This window comes from Alosa pseudoharengus, unplaced genomic scaffold (genome assembly GCF_046254945.1).
Source record: "Alosa pseudoharengus isolate Yale_2024_CS ecotype anadromous, Long Island Sound unplaced genomic scaffold, YU_APseudo_1.1 YU_APseudo_1.1_scf_2, whole genome shotgun sequence".
Taxonomy (NCBI): domain Eukaryota; kingdom Metazoa; phylum Chordata; class Actinopteri; order Clupeiformes; family Clupeidae; genus Alosa; species Alosa pseudoharengus.
The window spans coordinates 37,001,273-37,023,280 of NW_027468663.1; the positions used below are offsets into that span (position 1 = coordinate 37,001,273).

General features: G+C 43.4%; 1 protein-coding gene across 1 annotated transcript in view; it reads left to right on the forward strand.

Moving 5' to 3' along the window:
• The window catches only part of LOC143134444 (acetyl-coenzyme A synthetase, cytoplasmic-like), a 27,937-nt gene extending 16,476 nt beyond the window's left edge, over positions 1–11,461 (forward strand). Inside the window, exons 8-18 of the mRNA XM_076294852.1 lie at positions 1,418–1,555; positions 3,457–3,627; positions 3,897–4,030; positions 6,119–6,251; positions 6,390–6,446; positions 7,040–7,120; positions 7,574–7,682; positions 8,100–8,168; positions 8,465–8,641; positions 8,977–9,051; positions 11,099–11,461. Of these exons, the coding sequence (XP_076150967.1) occupies positions 1,418–1,555; positions 3,457–3,627; positions 3,897–4,030; positions 6,119–6,251; positions 6,390–6,446; positions 7,040–7,120; positions 7,574–7,682; positions 8,100–8,168; positions 8,465–8,641; positions 8,977–9,051; positions 11,099–11,226 (1,272 nt within the window). The 3' untranslated portion in view covers positions 11,227–11,461. The remainder of the gene's footprint in view (positions 1–1,417; positions 1,556–3,456; positions 3,628–3,896; positions 4,031–6,118; positions 6,252–6,389; positions 6,447–7,039; positions 7,121–7,573; positions 7,683–8,099; positions 8,169–8,464; positions 8,642–8,976; positions 9,052–11,098) is intronic.
• The last annotated feature ends 10,547 nt before the right edge of the window (positions 11,462–22,008 follow it).

Sequence of the window (22,008 nt, forward strand, 5' to 3'; positions counted from 1 at the left end):
CAGCAGAAGTGTTGTGTTTCCAGGACAACAACAACAAGTTGCAAAGTGTACAAGTGTGCAAGTGGAGTGGTGCAGGCGGCCATTTGTGGGTCCAATGTCCAGGATGTTATGTAGCTGAGGGTGGAGGGGGGAGAGGAGGGAGAGAGTTCAGCATCCTAACAGCTTGGTGTATGAAGCTGTTGGTGAGTAGTCTGGTAGTGCGGGAGCGCAGGCTTCTGTACCTCTTCCCAGAGGGCAGTAGATCAAACAGATTGTGAGCGGGGTGACTTGCATCACTCACAATTTTGGTCGCCTTGCGGGTGAGGTGGGTGGTGTAAATGTCCTTCAGGGAGGGGAGTGAAGCACCAATAATCCTTCCAGCTGTGTTCACTATGCGCTGCAGGGCTTTCCTGTTGTATTCAGTGCAGCTTCCGCCCCACACAGCGATACAGCTGGAGAGGATGCTCTCAATGGTGCCTCGGTAGAATGTGGTCATGATGGAATGTGAAATGTTGTATGAAAGGCACATTATGGACATTATGTTATGATGTAATATGGCTGTAATTTCACTCTTCGTGCATGTGTAATGACGTGATACTGTAGTGCTGTGATGTGATACTGTAGTGCTGTAATGTAGTGACGTGATACTGTAGTGCTGTAATGACGTGATACTGTAGTGCTGTGATGTGATACTGTAGTGCTGTAATGTAGTGACGTGATACTGTAGTGCTGTAATGACATGATACTGTAGTGCTGTAGTGTAGTGATACTGTAGTGCTGTGATGTGATACTGTAGTGCTGTAGTGTAGTGATACTATAGTGCTGTGATGTGATACTGTAGTGCTGTAGTGTAGTGATACTGTAGTGCTGTAGTGTAGTGATACTGTAGTGCTGTAGTGACGTGATACTGTAGTGCTGTAGTGTAGTGATACTATAGTGCTGTAGTGTAGTGATGTGATACTGTAGTGCAGTGATGTGCTACTGTAGTGCTGTAGTGCAGTGATACTGTAGTGCTGTGATGTGATACTGTAGTGCTGTAGTGATGTGATACTGTAGGTACTGTAAATACCCAGCTGCACTCAAGCTACACTGGCTACCTATGGCTGCCCGCATCAAATTCAAGTCTCTAACGCTTGCCTACAAAGAAGATGTGTGGGAGGTTTAAGCATAGTCATTACCTACCACAAAATTACTGCTCATTAGGCAACAGATGGCAATGTTCCAGCACCTCCACACGTCTCATGCTTTGGAAATGAAACCTTTTTTTAAACATGGCTTGATGTTCATTATTGACATTCAACTGATGTACTGTATGTCCAGTTTCATACTTACAACATGCAGTCACATATGTATGTGTGTGTTTGTGTGTACACTATGTCTACACTTTGCATGTGTGTGTCCAACCTGTGTGTGTTCCTGCCCTCTCCCTCTGCTCCAGACACCATGGGACGCGGCGGTTGACGTGTGGTGGGACGAGGCCCTGGACGGTGTGTGCGACGAGTGTGAGCCCGAGTGGCTGGAAGCAGAGGAGCCGCTCTTCATCCTCTACACCAGCGGCTCCACTGGCAAACCCAAGGTACAGTATGCCGCCATGTCGCCTAGACCCCGAAGCCGCCGCCATTTGCGCCACCATTTGCGCCGCCATTTGCGCCATTTAGAGTTTTAGAATTTAGAATTCTGTAAGCCAAATTAAGCCGCCATCTGATAAACTTTGGCTGAGGTAGCTAACTATTTGCATCAAATAATAATTCTATCACATAGAGACATACACACAAAAAAAATAAACGATAATCTATTTCCTACTGGATTCACCCAGAGCCATATAAAGATATATTTATACAGCTCTGGATTCACCCATAGACAGTCTTGTTCTCGTTGCTACGACCCACAGAACTCACGGTGAATTGACGACCAATTAAAATTGCACGTTTTCCGTATAGAAGAAGCAATGCATTTTTTTCTTAAATAGCGGAAAGAAGCAAATAAGGTTATTTTAATCTCATTTCTCACATACTTTCCTAATTCCTACGTAGGCCTACTCAAACTTTTGTTAGATCTTCAGGGCCTGGTTTCACAAACACCTATTTGAACCAAATATTCTGGAATGGAGGGATTTACAGCATTGAACGCGATATTACTGCAGTAACATTCCACCGTTTTCAGAGATTGCTGCGTTGCTAGTTCACGATGCAGGCTTCAGTGTACATTGAAGTGAAATGCGCAGTTGTCCAACATAATATAACGGTGTGTGCTTATATTAACTACAAAGTTGAACTGTAAATTACATGTCATAGATATATGCATAACGTTACTCTGTGAAGTTTGACAAGTGTGCATCTATTCTTACACTGCAGCAGGGACATTATTACTTGAAATTGTTTAGTAGCCTACAGATAACAAAATAAATACATAATTTGTGAAAGTAAAATCGTGTTTTTTTTTTGTATTGCATTTTGTAGAAATATATAGTGTACGCCATGCATAGCTTCAGCCATTAGTAGCTATGAAAATTTTGGCGGCTGCAGCAGCCATTTAGGTGTTGGCTGAGCCGGCTAGCCCGCTAATAGACCTCTGAAGTTCGCCTACAAAAAAGCTGCCATCTTTGAGATCCGGTATCTGCCGATTTTTCCAATGGGAAAATAACATGGGGACACGATGAATTTTCGCACCTATTAAACTTTCGCGCGGATGGAAAAAGTCTAAAATGCAGACGTTTTCCTGAACACACTTTTGTCCTCTGCCTTCGAGTGGATACTGTGATCTCCAATAAGTGTAGACGGCACACTTTGATTTTTGCTACCCCGGAGCTAACTTGCAATGTAACTTGCCATAGGTAGTTAGCTTCAATTAATACCCGGATCTCCTTATATGGGCAAAGATGGCCGTTTTGGTTCTTTTTTGTAGGCGAACTTCAGAGGTCTCTAACTTCATCAGCCAGCCATTATTTTCAAAACAAATGGCTTGGAATTTTTTCATTTAAAGATTGAGTATTTATTTAAGTTCTAGGCATTAGGTATTACTTCAGGTATTTATCATAGGTGTGTAGAAATAGGTAGTGACATGTTTTAGACAGTTCTATATATAGCACATATAGGCAGGTTGGTACAGTACATATAGGCCGACTAGGGTCAATGTCTACTGTTTTAAAGGCCCATTCACACCAAGAATGATAACGATAACTATAAATAAATATTGTTGTCGTTAATATGAATGATAATGACATGAAAAATGATATCGTTGGGGATCACTTTCAGAGCTATTTTGAGAACGATAAAAAGCTAATAGCCAATCAGAACCCATCGAAAAGGAGAGACTTTGTTTATCGTTGTTCAGTGTAAATGCTTTTATGGTTATGGTTATAGTTATCATTATCATTATCATTCTTGGTGTGAATAGGCCTTAATTGTAGATGCACTAAAGAGTCTATAAAGGCATTTGCATAGACGACACCTTGCACTTCTCCTCTTTTTCCTCTAGGGGGTGCTGCACACTGTGGCTGGCTACATGCTGTACACGGCTCTCACCTTCAAGTATGTGTTTGACTACCACTTTGATGATGTCTACTGGTGCACGGCAGACATTGGCTGGATCACAGGACACTCCTACATCATCTACGGCCCACTGGCCAATGGGGCAACAAGTGTGCTGGTGAGTCCAGCTGTCAGTCACCTAAACATCCTGGTCACATGACTGGTCACATGACTGGAGAACTTTCTGTAAGATGAGCAGTTGAAATGTGGTGATGAGGGAATATAATATCTGTGTGTTTCTTGTCCCTGTGTGGGTGTGTGTGTGTGTGTGTGTGTGTGTGTATGTTTGTGTGTGTGTGTGTGTGTGTGTGTGTGTGTGTGTGTGTGTGTGTGTGTGTGTGTGTGTGTGTGTGTGTGTGTGTGTGTGTGTGTGTGTGTGATCCTCAGTTTGAGGGCATTCCTGTGTACCCTCATGTGGGCCGGTTCTGGGAGGTGATTGAGAAGTACCGCGTATCCAAATTCTACACGGCCCCCACTGCCATACGCTTGCTGATGAAGTATGGCCGAGAGCCCCTGCTCAAGTGAGACATAAGCACAAACACACACACACACACGCACACAGCATACACAGAAAGCACACTGACACACACACACACACACACACACACACAGACTCTTAGAGGTGACGTATAAAGACAGTGAATCACACTGGTTGACTTTGACAGCCACCTGCTGGCCAAAAGAAGGAATTGTAGGAGCTGCATGCAGAGTGCTGCCATTGAGCCGCTTGTGCCTCTGTGCTGCATGCTCAGATCAGTGAGCCCCAGTGAGAAGAACTGTCCCATCTGTGATAAGTGTGTGTACTGTAGTGTGTTGAGAGTGTGTGTAGTGTGTTTAGAGTGTGTGTAGAGTGTTAGTGTGTGTTGTATAGTTGTTGAGTGTTGTTGTTTGAAGTGTGTTGAGCTGTTGTGGAGTGTGTGTTGATGTGTGTTTGGTGAGTGTGTGTAGGTGTGTTGTAGTGTGTATGTGTGAGAGTGTTAGTGTGTGTGAGAGTTAGTGTTGAGAGTGTGTAGAGTGTGTAGAATGTGGAGAGTGTGTGTAGTGTGTTGAGAGTGTGTAGTGTGTTGAGAGTGTGTGTAGTGCGTTTAGAGTGTGTGTAGTGTGTTTAGAGTGTGTGTAGTGTGTTTAGAGTGTGTGTAGAGTGTTGAGAGTGTGTGTAGTTTATTAAGAGTGTGTGTAGTGTGTTTAGAGTGTGTGTAGTGTGTTGAGAGTGTGTGTAGTGTGTTTAGAGTGTGTGTAGTGTGTTGAGAGTGTGTGTAGTGTGTTGATAGTGTGTGTAGTTTATTAAGAGTGTGTGTAGTGTGTTTGATAGAGAGATGTCCAACACAACCATTCTGCTGTGCTGTCTGAAGGATAATCTCTTGAGGGTTGCCACTGCTTTGCGACCTACTGACCTATAATCTTTAACCTCTAACCCAGTGGCGTAACTATAGTAGGTGCAGCAAGTGCAGTCGCACCAGGGCCCGTGGCCGTGACCTCCCGGGGCCCGTCGCTACCCCCGCCCTGCCTCCTTTTTTTTTTTTTTTTTTTAGAACTTTAGAATGTTAGAGCACGGAGAGTGAAGCGTCACTTTGACGATCTATAGGAAGATGAGCGCTTAACCGATGCAGAGAGATACTTCAAAGTGCAGGTATTTAATGCAACTCTGCACATCATAATCAGTCAGCTCTCCCAAAGATTTGCAAGTATGCGGGAAACTTGTCATGTGTTTGAGTCTTTACGTCCTATGACCCTTCAACTCGCAGGTGATGATGAACTGCTTGAAAAGGCAAGACGTTTGTCAGACCATTATAGCAGGGACATTGCACCGACATTCCCAACACAACTCCTCTCATTCAGGTCTTGCGTTAAAGCAGAGATTTCACAGAAGTCATCTATTTTTCAACTTGCCAAAATGCTGGTGGTAGATTATGACAGTGTAACATCCACATTCGGGGAAGTGTGTACTCATGTTGTTTCTGACATTGCCTGTGACTGTGGCAACAGCTAAGCGATCTTTTTCCAAACTCAAACTTATTAAGACCTATACCTAAGGAGCAGCATGGGTCAGGAGAGGCTCCGTGGGTTAGCTATCCTGTCCATTGAAAATAAGAAAGCCAGAGCATTAAATATTGGGAACTTCGTTATGCATATGAATGATTTTATTTGGTTTCTGGACGGTTAAATAAGTTCGGCTACATTAAGTTTTGTTTCTGCGCAGTGCGAGTTTATAAGCAAGCAATCTACGCTTGCAGTTTCAGCAGAGGGTTGAAGAGGCGCATTGAGTGTTCCCATAATTCCATGCGAGTTGATGTTAATGCAGTAATATTAGATTAGCCTACCCTGGCCTGCAGGCTGTTAATACAATTATTTTTTAATGTTTTCACATGTAATGGATATGTAGTTGTGTGTTTTTTATTTGAAATTGGAATCTGTAACTACTAAACTACTTCGGTGCCTCAGGCCCTTTGTATAAACAATTGAAGTCCCCCTTAATGTGTATTGCATGTATCAGAGCTAATTCATCCTGGGCTAAAGTTCGTCGGTATGGGGCCCGCGTAGCGCTCTCGCACCTGGGCCCACCGTTGGTTTGTTACGCCACTGCTCTAACCTCTGACCCCTGTGTGCAGGTATGACCTGTCGAGCCTGCGGGTTCTGGGCACGGTGGGCGAGCCCATTAACCCTGAGGCCTGGCACTGGTACCATGAGGTGGTGGGGCAAGGACGGTGTCCCATAGTGGACACTTTCTGGCAGACGGAGACGGTAAGAGTTAGTCTTCATGGTCACCCATACAACACACACACACACACACACACACACACACACACACACACACACACACACACACACACACACACACACTGAGTAATCTTCCTTCTTGTGTCTTGTGTGTCTCTGTAGGGGGGCCATGTTCTGACTCCACTGCCTGCAGCCACTGCACTGAAGCCTGGCTCAGCTGTAAGCTCCACACCCAGTCTATACCCACCCAGGACACCCACTGGCCCCCAGCACACCCAGTCTATATACCCCCCCCCAGCACACCCAGTCTATATACCCCCAGCCCCACTGGCCCCCAGGTCTATTCCATATCACAGCACACCCAGTCTATTATATTACTGTATCTGAGTTTCATGCACATCTGCTCTTTCTGCGCTGTAATGGAATATACATTCTACATAATATTCCACTTAGCTCTCTGTCACATCTCACTCCATTGAACAATGTAATTATGCTAAAATATGATCTAGGGTTCCTTCCTATCAAAAGGCCCATGCAATACTGTCAGTTCAGAGAACGCTGATGTGGAATGGGAACTATGTGCGATGGACTACATCTCACTATATAATCTGGACCCATATTATGCAACCGGAGTGATGCAAAAAGTAATCCTGATAATCCGACGTGCCTATGTAAAGTCCTGCTCTAATCCTACACCTGCTTGTCTGTGTATGTGTGTGTTGGGTGTTTGTGAGTGGTTCTTTATGTTGTGTATGTACATGGATTGTATGTACATGTGTGTGTGTGTGCGTGTGTGTGTATGTGTGTTTCAGACCCTGCCGTTCTTTGGTGTCCAACCCTCCATTATGAGTGAGTTGGGAGAGGAGCTGGAGGGAGAGGCAGAGGGCTACCTGGTGAGGACCTGCTCTACACACACACACACACACACACACACACACACACACACACACACACACTGACCACCTCTAAAACACACACACACACACACACACACACACACACACACACACACACACATACAAACAACATCCGCTCTAAAACACAGCAACCAGCTCTAAAGCACTTATCCAGTCGCCTCTGTAACACACATGGCTCTGACCTGCTCTAATACACAGCACAAGTCCAGTAGCCAGTCTGAAACGCACTGTTGGCCCCATACCATTTCTACAACCCTACTATTCACATACCCGAGTATGTGCCTTGTGGCCAAATCAACCATAGAGCACACACTGGTGAAGGATCCACACACATAATGGAGTATATAAGTTACTAAACCATACAGTAACTGGGAGAGGTCTACATTGATTGATTGATTGATTGATTGATTGATTGATCGGGTGTTGCAGGTGTTCCGTAGCCCCTGGCCTGGCATCATGAGAACCGTTTACGGGAACCAGGAGCGGTTTGAGACCACCTATTTTAAGAAGTTTCCCGGGTTCTATGTGACCGGAGACGGTGAGTAAGGAACCTCTGTGTCTCCCTGGTGTTATGTAGCCTGGCCCTGCCACCTAATATCTCCACTCCGCTTCATCTCACTGAGGTACTAGTCTGCCTCCTCCCAATAGCCCGTTCCCAACTGTCCGCCCAGGCCAAGAGAGGGCTGTGAGAGAGAGAGAGAGAGAGAGAGAGAGAGAGAGAGAGAGAGAGAGAGAGAGAGAGAGAATTATGCCAGTGTCTCACCAGTGACACTAAACTTAGGATTTGCCAGCAACATAACAATGCTGTTCTGGGAGACGTTTTGGCGACAAATGAATTTGTACAACCAAACCCCTCAATAATGCCTGAATGGTGTGGAGTGTGCATTACAGAAGAGAACAGGAAGTGTGCACTGTGCATGCGGTGGAGAGCTGACTCACGCTGCTATGCCCACAGGTTGCAGAAGGGACAAGGACGGCTATTACTGGATCACGGGCAGGATTGATGACATGCTGAACGTGTCTGGTAAGAGTCCCTCACACTACAAGGACAGGCAAACGGCCCTGCCCTCTGTTGGGGGATTCTCTCACATGCAATAACAGGCTGACCACACACTTACATGTGCCAATACGGACACAGAAGAACAGATCTGGGTTTTTACACACTGTATATATGAAATTTCTCACAGACATGATCACATACAGTACGCATTGTCTTTGACGCTCTCTACCATCTCTTCTTTCCCTCTCTCTCTCTCTCTCTCTCTCCCTCTCCCTCTATCTCTCTCTCTCTCTGTCTCTTTTCCTTCCCTTCTCCGTCAGGTCACCTGTTGAGTACTGCTGAGGTGGAGTCGGCGCTGACTGAGCACGACTCTGTTGCCGAGGCAGCCGTGGTGAGCCGGCCGCACGCCGTCAAGGGGGAGTGTCTGTACTGCTTCATCACGCTCAAGGACAGCACCGAGTTCACACACACACTCAAGGATGAGCTTAAGAAACAGGGTACAGCACACATATGCACTTACACATGCATATATACTGTACACACACACACACACACACACACACACACACACACACACACACACACACACACACACACATATACACATACAGAGGTGCTGTTACATAATACCCATAACTGTAATACACACTTACCATCACATCTCCATTCAGCATGTAAACACAGTATCTCACACAGCTCTGAGAGACCTCAAGATACCCTTCAGCTTGCGGCATGCTTAACATGCGTGTGTGTGTGTGTGTGTGTGTGTGTGTGTGTGTGTGTGTGTGTGTGTGTGTGTGTTTGTGTGTGTGTGTGTGTGTGTGTGTTATAGTGAGAGAAAAGATCGGGCCCATTGCCACACCTGACTTCATCCAGAATGCCCCTGGGCTGCCAAAGACACGTTCAGGTAAGCACTCAGAGTTATATTTTGTTTGTTATCGTGTGAACCCGTTGTCCATGCTGATGGCTTGTGGCAACCCGTAACTTGTAAAATGGCGTCACTACCTCGTTAGAAGCGTTCCGGTTTGCATTTACGTTCACAGTGAGTCAGAGAGCATGGTATTCACCTCGAGTAACGTAGCATTGTCTAGCATTTGTTTTTAGCAACACAGCAACGTTAGCCACTTTTAGCAACACCAACGATTAAACAACACATTCCACAATATTCCACAAACAACAAGACAATGTAACACCCTTGAGGCATTGGAATGTGTACGAGTAATTGAAATGGACATTCACATTTGCTTAGCAATAAAAGAAGAGTAAAACAGCACAGCTACTTAACACAAACAATGTTTGTGTGCCGTTTTTTTGTACCGTAAGTTTGCGTTTTTCAGACAACTTACTTGGCGTAAGACGAGTACAATGGACAGGATCAGCATCACACAATTATCTTTGGATGTTTTAAGCCAAGATGTCTGCCATCCTCATGCAGTTCCTATAGTGAGGGAAACCTCAATGCCCTACGAGTATAAATAAAGGTTTGAATGAATGAATGAATGAATGAATGAATGAATGAATGAATTACATTACATTACATTACATTACATTTGGCTGACGCATTTTTAGCCAAAGCGACTAACAACATGGTAAACAGTTTAAGTTTTAGAGCAATTCTCAACAATATTAGGACAATTTAAAAAACATTAGAGTACAGTAAGAATAAGTGCATCAGTGAGTGCTCTTTTTAACAGTTACGTGTCAGTTTAAGACGGCTGGTGAGTGCTAGGATCAGCAAGACTTGTTGTAAGTGTTGCTATGAGAGGAGATGTTCTCTAAAGAGCTGGGTCTTCAGGAGTTTTTTGAAAATGGAGAGGGATGTCCCTGCCCTTGTAGGAACTGGCAGTGTGTTCCACCAGCGAGGAACAACAGATGAGAAAAGTTTGGATTGGCCTGAGCGTACCGGAGGTAGAGCTAGACGTCGTTCGTCTGAGGAGCGCAGCGGTCTGGAGGTAGCGTATATCTGTATGAAGGCATTCAAGTAGGTGGGAGCAGAACCGGAGACTACTTTGTAGGCAAGCGTTAGAGCCTTGAATTTGATGCGGGCCGCCATAGGTAGCCAATGTAGCTGGATGAGTAGCGGGGTAACATGTGCCCTCTTGGGTTGGTTGTAGACCAGGCGCGCCGCCGCGTTCTGGATCATCTGAAGTGGTTTCACTGCGCAGGCTGGGAGACCTGTCAGGAGGGCGTTGCAGTAGTCGAGTCGTGAGATAACTATTGCCTGAACCAGAAGTTGGGTGGCATCTTGATTTAAGTAAGTCCTGATTTTCCGTATATTGTAGAGTGCGAAACGGCATGACCGGGCGACTGAGGCAACATGATCTGAGAAGTTTAGTTGGTTGTCGAGAACAACTCCTAGATTTCTTGCAGTCCTGGTAGGTGAAACAGACAGAGAGTCAAATTTGATGTTGATGTCGTGGTGTATGGTAGGTTTAGCTGGGAGGACCAGCAGTTCAGTCTTTGAGAGGTTCAGCTGGAGGTGGTGTGCCTTCATCCATGTAGCTATGTCTGAGAGGCAATCCGAGATCCGTGCTGAAACCAAGGGGTCATCAGGTGGAAAGGACAGATAGAGCTGTGTGTCGTCTGCATAGCAGTGGTATGAGAAGCCATGCGAACGGATAATCTGTCCCAAGGAGGTGGTGTAGATAGCAAAGAGAAGGGGGCCCAGTACTGAGCCCTGGGGGACCCCTGTGGTGAGATGGTGAGGTGCAGATAGCTGACCAAGCCATGATACGTTAAACGAGCGTCCTGTGAGGTAGGATTCAAACCAGGAGAGAGCAGAACCGGAGATTCCCATGTTAGCGAGTATATGAATGAATGAATATGAATGAATGAATGAATGAATGAATAGTTGTTCCACAACTTGTTCCAAGACTTGTTCCATAATGTGACAATAACGGTGTGTGATATTGGACATTGGAGCCGTAATGGCATTGGGTTTCTATCCTCTGCAGGTAAAATCATGCGACGGGTCCTCCGTCAGATCGCCCGTAACGAGAAGGACCTGGGTGACCTCTCCACGCTGGCTGACCCCAAGGTCGTGGAGGTGCTCTTCAGCCAGAGGTGCGAGGCAGCTGCCTGAGAGGATGGGACCCAAGCTTCTCTCTCCTGATGCTTTGGATGAACTAGGACCTCCATGCCCCCTGTGCTGACCCCTGCCCACACACACACACACACACACACACACACACACACACATACACACACACACACACACTGGACCCCAGTGAGCCTGGAAAATCCTGATAGTGGGGGGTGGGTAAAAAGTGGACTCCCAGCCTTCAGAACTGAGACAGATGAAGGGAATGGGGGTGGGGGGGGGGCGGGGTTGACTCAGAGTGACCCTTCCTGACCTGTCTACCAAATATACTCTCTTGCTTGGACAATTGATAAGACAAATCATCAATCAGTTACAGAACCTCAGGTGGACTTTCAGCAGTGCACGTGTACATGTCGGTGTATGTGTGTGTGGGTGAAAGAGGGAAAAGAAAGAGCATTTAGCTACAACAAGCTCTCTCTCTCACTCACACACACACACACACACGCACACGCACACAGTTGTATTTCCACCCAATATGGACATTGATGCCAGTTTGCTTATTCTCGTCGACCTCTAGTGACTTTTCTAATTGTTGCTGACTGGTAGCTTTGGGTTGCTTTCTCTTTGGGGTTTGTTTGCTTGAGACAGCGCAGCAGCTATATTTTCTGAAATCCTTGTATTTTCTATTTTCTATAGATTTATTTTCTATAGATTTATAGATTTTCTATAGATTTAATGTCTTGAATTTCCCCTTGGGGATCAATAAAGTATCTATCTATCTATCTATCTATCTATCTATCTATCTATCTATCTATCTAGATTCATCAGGTGTATGCATTCATAGAAAGTACTGTAAACCGTGTGAAGCAGCCTTCTCTGATCTCACTCTGGCTGAGTGAGGCAATGCAGCTTTGTGGAAGTAGAGCAATAATACCACTGTTCAACTGCGGCTCCCCCAAACTACACAACAAATCACATAGGATACCGTACACAACTGACCCACAGCACAGGTCTGTGCTTCCACACATAGCTTTTTGCTCATGCTGAAATGGCCTCATGGAAACTGAGAACCTCAGCCATGTCTCCTAAACACATTGTGCTACAGCCATCAGAATTGAAAAGAGAGTGTCCTTCAGTGAAACTTCTGAGAAAAAGCAGCCCAAGTTGTGATTATGACGGATTCAGACACGCCACATCAAAACTAAACCTTTTTGTAGAAACCTTTTTGTAGAAGAATTAGATCCAGATGAGTGTTGGAGGAGAGAGTGGGACTTGTGATTTCACTCGTAATGGCAGGTGCATCTTAACTGCCATGTTACTTGTATGGTGTACATCTACTGTGTCTGAGGCACGAAAGGCCTTTGCAAAAGAAGGTGCTCCTTTTAGATATGTTTCTGTTTTATGTTGTAACAATTTGTAAACATTTATGAATAAAGAGCGACCATGTGGTGGATTGGAGAAGTGTCATAGTCATTTTAGAATCTTTTTTAAGAATGTGAGAATCATTGAATGTCCTTTCTGTAGCTATAGCAACAATTACCACCAATACGTGGTTGTGAGAGGCCGTCACACACGAGTGGAGACATGCGGTTTACACAGTCACCCCCCCCCCCCCCCCAAAAGCCATCCATCTCCTTTCCACCACCTCATTTCCTCCATCTCCCTCTCTCACTCTGCCCCCCCCCCCCTTCCTTCTCCATTTTGACTAATGTCTGTCTCAACTGACCAGGGAATGGAGATGTACAGGCAGAAAAACAAAAGGAAGAGAGAGATGGATGGACAGATGGGTCATTCTTAGCAAATGGTGCCATTTGTATCCCTATGACAATCAAATATAAGTTGGGTAAAATGGTTTGATACTTATTTTTTACTTGATACTAACTTGTTTACAAAATGAAACACATTTCTACTATGTAAAACAAGGCTTACAGTATGTCCTTAGGATTTATTATCTCTACAATAATTACTCTGACTGTGGTGCAAGCACTCTAAAATGTCATGCCCCCAGTCATGTTTTGTTAACTTCAGTTCAAATATAAGTAATAAAAATCAAACAATTTCTGTTTTTAACTATTATTGCAAATAACTATTTATAATACATCTTATCACATGCTATTTGTTAAATTAAAGATATATGGTAACACTTTACTTGACGGTATCTACATAAGAGTGACATGACACTGTCATAACTTGTCATGACAAAAACCGAATGACATTGACCCTAACCCTAACTTGTCATGGCAAAAACCGAATGACACTTGACAGAAGTTAGTGACGGAAGCGTCATGTCATAAACGTTTATGACTTGTTTAAGTATAAGTATAGGTATATAAGTATATATACTCCTTTGACCCCGTGAGGGAAATTTGGTCTCTGCATTTATCCCAATCCGTGAATTAGTGAAACACACTCAGCACACAGTGAGGTGAAGCACACACTAATCCCGGCGCAGTGAGCTGCCTGCAACAACAGCGGCGCTCGGGGAGCAGTGAGGGGTTAGGTGCCTTGCTCAAGGGCACTTCAGCCGTGCTTACTGGTCAGGGTTCGAACCGGCAACCCTCCGGTTACAAGTACAAAGCGCTAACCAGTAGGCCACGGCTGCCCCTAAATGATATGTTTATGATATGTTCATGAGTCATGACAGTGTCATGTCACTCTTATGTAGATACCGTCATGTGAAGTGTAACCAAATATATTTTAATATTTCAAATCTTGAAATATAGTGTGTCCATGAGTCTACTGTCCACCCCATCCTTTTGGACACGCCTTTGTATCTCTAGTCACCTAACTCTCAGGAAGTAGGATGCATTTTCATTTTCAGACGGAAAGCACATACTGTCAAGGAGCTGACATACTGTAATATCTCTCTTAAATCTCTTACTGATGTGGTAAAGCATATCATGTCCCCCCCTGATATCCTTATAGTGGAAACTGATATGTTTTGGTGATTTTGAAGATATGGTTAATTAATATGTTTAAAAAAATATTGTGCAGTCACCATGTGATATCCTGTTGTTCATCACATGAGTAATAATAGCCGACTTTAGCCTAATTTGTCCCCCTGTGTTACTGTCTACCATCCCCCCCACCCCCATTTCCGTTTGGCATTGTTTTAACATTGTTTACATGCTACCCTGTTACTATTATTAAGCTGGCCCAATATATTTTTCTCATAGTTTAACATATCCTTCTTCAGATAAAATGTCAATGAACAGCTGTTGCTTTAATCTCTTTCTCTTTCTCAGCCAGATCAGGGCCAGATCCTCTATAGTCAGTAGCTTTCTGGTCATGTCCTTGGGAAGACTGCTGTAACCACCAGCTCAGTGGAAGGGTCGAGCCAAAGCATCGTCCACCTCCCTGACCTGCTGTTCTAGCCAGCAAAGTGGATGTGAATTGAATTACACCTCTGGAGTTCTCCTGCTCTTCCTCTTATAAGCCAAAGTGGATGAGGTTCAGATATAAAAAGAGGTGGCCACCGCACACTGTTATATTTCTTAGTGATTTTTATTGAGCAACGCGTTTCGCCAGTTGCTTCATCAGGCTCAATTCAAAACTAAGCAAGTGAGATAAAATAAGGTCTCATCCAAACAGGTGATAGGCCACTGATACATCACATGACTCAAGTCATCACATCAATTAGTCACATAGTCCATTGACTCAGGTCATCAATTAGTCAATTAGTAAATCTATCACACAGCTCAACTAGTCATCTCCCCTACTAGAGGCAATCCAGGGATCTTTTTCTATTACTAGTCAAATATTTCACAATCAACATTTCACAATTTCAGTATCACATTTAGTCATCCTGATATTAGAGTCCATTACATTGTTTACAGTATTTAAATGTCCATATTTGTGTACATATCCACAATCACATGAATCCATAAAAACACCAATGTTCACAGCAAATACATATTCAATAAACAGTTACACTTTTAAGCAACATTTAGACAATTCATTACAGTTAACCTTTCTATTCAAAATGTGCCCAAAATGTGTTCCATACACAAATATCAGAATTCATATACTGGTTAACTTTCAATTAAAAATGTAGTATATTTTAAAGTGCTTCAGTGCTTGCAAGTACAATTACACCATACAAAATAATAGTAATTCCCCATCTTCATAGCAGAGTACAAGTTACCAGTAGACCTTCCTATAAAACTCCAACTATTAATTAAAGTGCAAGTGCTTGATTACTCATATTTTCTGTCAGTGTTAAGATTCAAATTTTCAAAAGACCACAACTTTACAAAAACATACTTAGATCTAGTAGTTCATTCAAACCAGCAGGCTCTACAGTATTTAATTCATGGATCCAAAATGCTTCCCTTCTTAGGAGTTGATTAATCAGATTGCCCCCCCCCGGATGAGGCTTAACTCTTTTAATACCCATGAATTTCAGAGTGGAAGGCGATCCATGATTTTTTTCTTTGTAGTGTCGAGCAATTGCATAGTCCATATTTCCATTTCTAATTGCGGCTTTATGTTCAGCAATTCTTAATTTGAGATTCCGTTTTGTTTGACCCACATACATTAAACCACGTGGACATTTTAACACATACACTACATGTGTGGACAAGCAATTAATAAATTATTTTGTATGGTATTTTTTGCCTGAATGTGGGTGGTAGAATATTTTAGTATCACTAGTATTTGAACAATGGGCACACTTTCCACATCTGTAATTTCCATAAACAGTTTGGGTCAGCCAATTTGTCTGCATAGGTTCTCTGTACATAGAACTCACAACCATATCCCTCACGTTTTTGCTTCTTTTAAAACAGAATTGTGGTTTTACCGACAACAAATGATCGATCTAAATTGGGATCACAATCCAGTAAGGCCCAATGTTTGTTTATTATTTGCTTGACCTGTCTAGAGACTGTGGAGTACTCAGACACAAATGTAGGCCTACTATTGTTTAGAACCCCCTTATTGGAAGGGTTTAACAATTCTTCCGTCTCTTTTACTCACTTTATCCAGAGATTGGCTAATACATTTGTCATTGTACCCCCTTTGTCTGAATCGTTGCGCCATTTCTTGGGCTTTATTTTGGTAGTTGTCTTCATTACTGCATATTCTTTTTAACCTTAGGAACTGCCCATATGGAAAATTTTGAATCATGTGATCAGGATGGAAGCTTGTTGCGTGCAATATTGTGTTCCTGTCAGTCTCTTTTCGAAAAATTGAAGTTTCTAATTTCCCCCCATCATTTACCTTTATCAAAAGATCTAGAAAATGGATGTGATCATTGCTGTAATCCATTGTAAAACACAAAGAAGGATGAGTTCCATTAATGTAATGGTTAAATGCAATCAGCTCATCTTCTGTCCCACTCCAGATCAAGAAAATATCATCGATAAAGCGTTTAAAGCATTGGATGTGGCCTTGAAAAGGATTATTATTGAATATATGTTGGTCTTCCCACCAGCCCATAAATAGGTTTGCATAATTGGGTGCAAACGGAGACCCCATACTAGTGCCCTGACACTGTAGGTAATACTTATTATTGAGCATAAAGTAGTTGGATTTGAGAATTAATTTAGTAAGAGTCATCAGAAATTCCACTGGTGCGCCACTCTCACTGGCCTCCAGAAAAAAATGTGATGGCTTGCAAACCACCTTCATGCGGAATGTTAGTGTAAAGACTTTCTACGTCAAAAGTTACCAAAAGGGAATGCTTAGGTATAGACATCTCTCTGACCAAATTTAAAATATCCCTAGTGTCAGCGACATAAGATGGAAGTGTTTTGACTATGTCTTTAATAAAAAAATCTACAAATTGACTCAGGGGTTCGGTTAGGGGATCCCTACTAGCCACGATGGGCCTACCCGGCGTATTCAACAGTCTTTTATGTATTTTAGGCAGAAGATGAGGTTCAGCTTCAACTGCTTTTTCAAACAGTGGAATGAGTTGTGTGCACAACTAAATTGAGGTGAGGTGAGTTTTTATAAAGTCATACTCATACGAATTACTGCAAAGCACAATCGGTGAATTCAGTTCTATGTTAAACCTATTGAAATGCAAAGAAGAAACAAACAAGGGAAGGTGCCCTGCGGTCTAAAGATAGAACATCATAACTGCATCATCTCAGGACACTAGGGCCATTTCTATGGAGACATCTGACTTCAACGTCCACTCTTGTTTTCCCCTCTCCATGACAACAGCCCCTGTGTTTGTTTTTCCACTACATTGGGGACCTGTCTCTCTATCCTCCAAGGGCTGAGCTGCTGTTAATGGAGGCTCGGATCGATGTGCCATTGAGGAGACATTGATTAGAAAGATGCCTCACTGCTGCGGCATTTGAGCGTTAGACAGTACAACACAGAGAGAGGACACAGATATATCATCATCACTGACCCAGGCAGAGACTGTGTTGAGACATACTGTAGGCCTATGTGTCTCAGTGCATCTGGTAACACTTTATTTACGTTCAGGCAGACCTACTCAACGCTGGAAGAAGTCGAACGCGCCTGATCTTGCTCAAAATTCCACCAATTAACATAATTTTGCTCTCAATCAAATGTTTGAACTTGTTAACTACCGCAAATAGACCCTAGGTTGTTTTTACTTCAGAGTTACGCTGTAATGTTAATGTGTCAAGAGTCCCAAACTTCACTCCATAGCCACTTTTATCCTTCCCCAAAGAGAGGCCACTTTGGCAAAGTATTGTAACAAGCACTTCTTATTACACATGTACTAATGATCTGTAGGTACACAAAAATACATAATGTATGGACAACATAAGGATGTGATATCACATATTGTTACATAGGTTGTTACACTGTACTTCATTACGTAGACACATTGGAACAAGGACCCCGTAAAATAAAGTGTTACCGCGCATCTCAATGGATTTAACATCACATGAATGCATGATGACAAGCTAACATGAGCTGATGGCTAACACCAGAGAGGATTGAAGCGGGTTAAGCAAAGATCTTTGCTAACACTGGCAGGCCTCTATGTATATACAGGCCTCTATATACAGGCCTCTACAGTATGTATATACGGGCCTCTATTTACAGGCCTCTATGTTAGGCCTCTACAGTATCTATATATGGGCCTCTATGCATATACTGTACAGGCCTCTATGTATATACTGTATGGGCCTCTATGTATATGCTGAGACTCCTCAAAGCTGCTCAATTATCCAAACATATAACACTATTCTATTCATGATCGGAACTGACCCATATATTGATAGAATCAGGGACGCTCTCTGTGAAGTGTGGGTTCTCTGGAGGTTTGAAGAACATTCCAGAAAGGAACATTACAGGGCCCAATGTGTTCTGGAGTTGGGTCAGTGACATCGTGGCAAGAACAACAACACACACACACACACACACACACAAATGATTGAGACAAAATGGTTCCTCTCTCTTTGTTTGAGTATGAGATGCATTTCCCAGGATGTGTATGGTTCCTCAGAGCCAAAGGAGCATCTCCTAATCACAGAGATGTACACAATCATGTATTCTTCATCACACCATATCAGCAGCAGCAGGCCCTTTGAACTTGGGTGGGCACGTGCATACCCAGAATTTTGTATCTGGATCTTTTAAAGGTGCTCTAAGTGATGTTACATGGATTCTAAGCTAAAACATTTTTGTCACATACAGTACAGCAAACATTACCTCATCATCCACTAGCTGCCTGTGCCCTGAATCACTGTAAAAAAAACGCAGCCTCTGTGGATAGCCCAGGCTCCAAAAACGGCAACAAACAATCTGGTCCAGCCTGGACCATAAAAACATAACAAACTGTTCCACCCAATCACTTACATACAAGATGTGTTTTTAGGAGAGTTTCCATTGCATGGGAGGGAGGGGGAGAGAGTAGCGAGCTAGCTCTCTGTTTCGTTTGAACGTCAACCGAAGTGACGTTACCCAACATCACTCAGGGCCTGTCCACACGGAGACGCTTTTTAGGTTAAACGAGAGGTTTTGCTTCGTCTTGGCCGAGCGTCCAAACGAATCCTGTAAACACACTGCCCGAAACCGCACTTTTCTGAAACCTGGTCCCAGAGTGGAAAAATCTGAAACCGTAGCCCTTTTGAATTCGTTTAGACAGCAAAACCGCACATCCTGCTTGCGTATCGATGATGTCATCGCCACACCTCAGCTGCCCTGGACTTGCACTTATAGTATTGCCTAACAATACTAGTTTTCATACATGACATTACCTACGATTACACTCCGTAAGATAAATATCACAACTGGTGCTGCGCAGCGCCGATAGCTTATGACTTGGTGGACTGAACACTGTTTTTCCCGGTGTTTTTTTATGCATTCTAGCTACTGTCAGTGATGCGAGAGAACTTAAGTTATTAGGAAAGTGCGGTGTAAGTTTAGGCTACATTAATTTGTGCGTAGTGCCAGTGTCATTCATTTATTTTACATGTCTTACAACATATATACATGCATTCACAGTCGAGTGAAATCAGATATAAGCATACAAAGACGCTTAGAACTCACGTTAAGCCGATGGTAGCACACTGAATGCAAATGCGCGATTTGATGCAGGCAAACGTAATGACTGTTACTAACGAAGGTTTTATAGCAATATTATAAATGTGGCGACAGAATAGCCTAGCACTTGGGTAAGCATTGCGTTTAGTAGCCTAATTGCGGTGATAGCCAAAACTAATGTGAATCACGGACTATCCTACAACCAAAGAAAGTAAAGGTGATTAGTAGGCCTACCTGCGATAGCCAAATAAAAGACGGGACTGCACCCTTCACAAACCGTAAAATAAAGTTTATTAGTTTTACAGTTGACTACAGTTGACAGTTCACCATCAGTCCACACAAACAATTCTGGTTTCCTTGCACTAGCCATTTCGTCGTAGCCTATTCTGTCTGTTTGTAAAGCGCAAGTTTTGGTCAATTTCTGTAAAGAAACAGTGCCACCTATAGGCCTGGGGTATGAAGTAACGTGTTGAGTCGTGTTGAGAGAGAAGCCCCTGGCTGCAGCTTGCAGATCGGGGCTGGGCTCAATGTGGGGCGGAGCGCAACGTTGAGCTCAGCCCAAAATCAGCTTGTCATTACCCGTTGACCTCTCTGTGTCCATCTATTTACCCGGACTCGGAGTTAAATTTTTCTCAAGGAAGAAATGCTTAACTCTTTAAAAAGCGTATCCTCCTTGAACTTCCCCCTAGTGTTCTAGAATAGCCTATGTGCTATTCTACTGACAGTAGGAAACAAGGTAGGCCCTACGGACATTGTCAGCGTGAGAAGACGTGCTGAAGGTGGGCTGAGCTCAACGTTGCGCTCCGCCCCACATTGAGCCCACCCCCGATCTGCAAGCTGCAGCCAGGGGTACTTGGAGGGGTACTTGTGTTGAGATGGATCCGTTTGGACGCAAATATTCTTGATACGGTTCCAGGGAAGACGGAGGAAAAAAAGATCAGTTTGGTACGTGTGGACTAGTCCTCAGAGTGCCTTTACTGTAAGTTTTAAAATAATACCATCTCTCTCTCTCTCTCTTCTCTCTCTCTGTCTCTCTGTCTCTCTCTCACACTCTCACTCTAGCACACACATGTTCAGTCTGTACAGTATATTGAATAAAGCTCTTTGGGCAAAATGCAGAATAAAAATTTGAGATGTGTACTGTAGATTGTAGATTGTAACTGACTGTATGCATTCTTCATCATAAACACAGGTGAGCTCTGAATAAGACAGACTGACGTTTCAGATGTTTTGATTTATGGAGGTGAATTGAAGCCAAACTGAAGGAGTTTGGGAAGTTTAAACGATTTTTGCATAAATGAACCGTGTGTATGTGCGTTTCATCCTTGACTTCATAGGATGGGCTAAGTTCTTCGCAAGCACACACACACACATACACACACACACACACACACACACGGAAATAGTTATCTGAAAAAAGATAAGAGAGTAATGGACAGGTGATGGTGTTTTCTGGCACAATACCCTTGATAACCTTATGCACACACACACACACACACACACACTTTCTCACCTCAGTCAGCATTGCCCCAGGGCTCAATCCCAGATGCAGTGAAATTCAATCTTGGCTTATTCAATTACAAATGGGGTCTATCACGCAGACACACACACACACACACACGTGAATGCGTGCGTGTGTGTGTGTGTGAGTATGTGTGTGTGTATGAGTTTGTGTGTGTGTGTATGAGTATGTGAATGCGTGCGTGTTTGTGTGTGTGTGTGTATGAGTATGTGTGTGTGTATGTATGAGTATGTGTGTGTGTATGTGTGTGTGTGTGTGTGTGTGTGTGTGTGTGTATGAGTATGTGTGTGTGTATGTGTGTGTGTGTGTGTGTATGAGTATGTGTGTGTGTATGTATGAGTATGTGTGTGTGTGAGTGTGTGTACTGTATGTATGAGTATGTGTGTGTGTGTGTGAGTGTGTGTATGTATGAGTATGTGTGTGTGTGTGTGAGAATATGTGTGTGTGTGTGTGTGAGTATGTGTGTGTGTGAGTGTGTGTACTGTATGTATGAGTATGTGTGTGTGTGTGAGTGTGTGTATGTGTGAGTATGTGTGCCCAGTGTGTTTGTGTGTTCTGCACAAATGAAATGAAATTGGGTGCAGGCATAACGTAAGCCAGGCCATGAGATTTCCACCCTAATAGGGTCAGCATGAATATGCATACCTCCGTCCACTCTCAAGATTGGAACACATCCGATTACAGAGCTACGAATCTCATTTCTTTAACTGGCTTTTCATTTTTATCAAATGACTGTTTAATATGATCAGCAGAATTTGTAACAAGAGCGGTCACCTTGACATATAAATGTAAAGATGTCGTATGAAACTAATGTGTATTAGATTAAA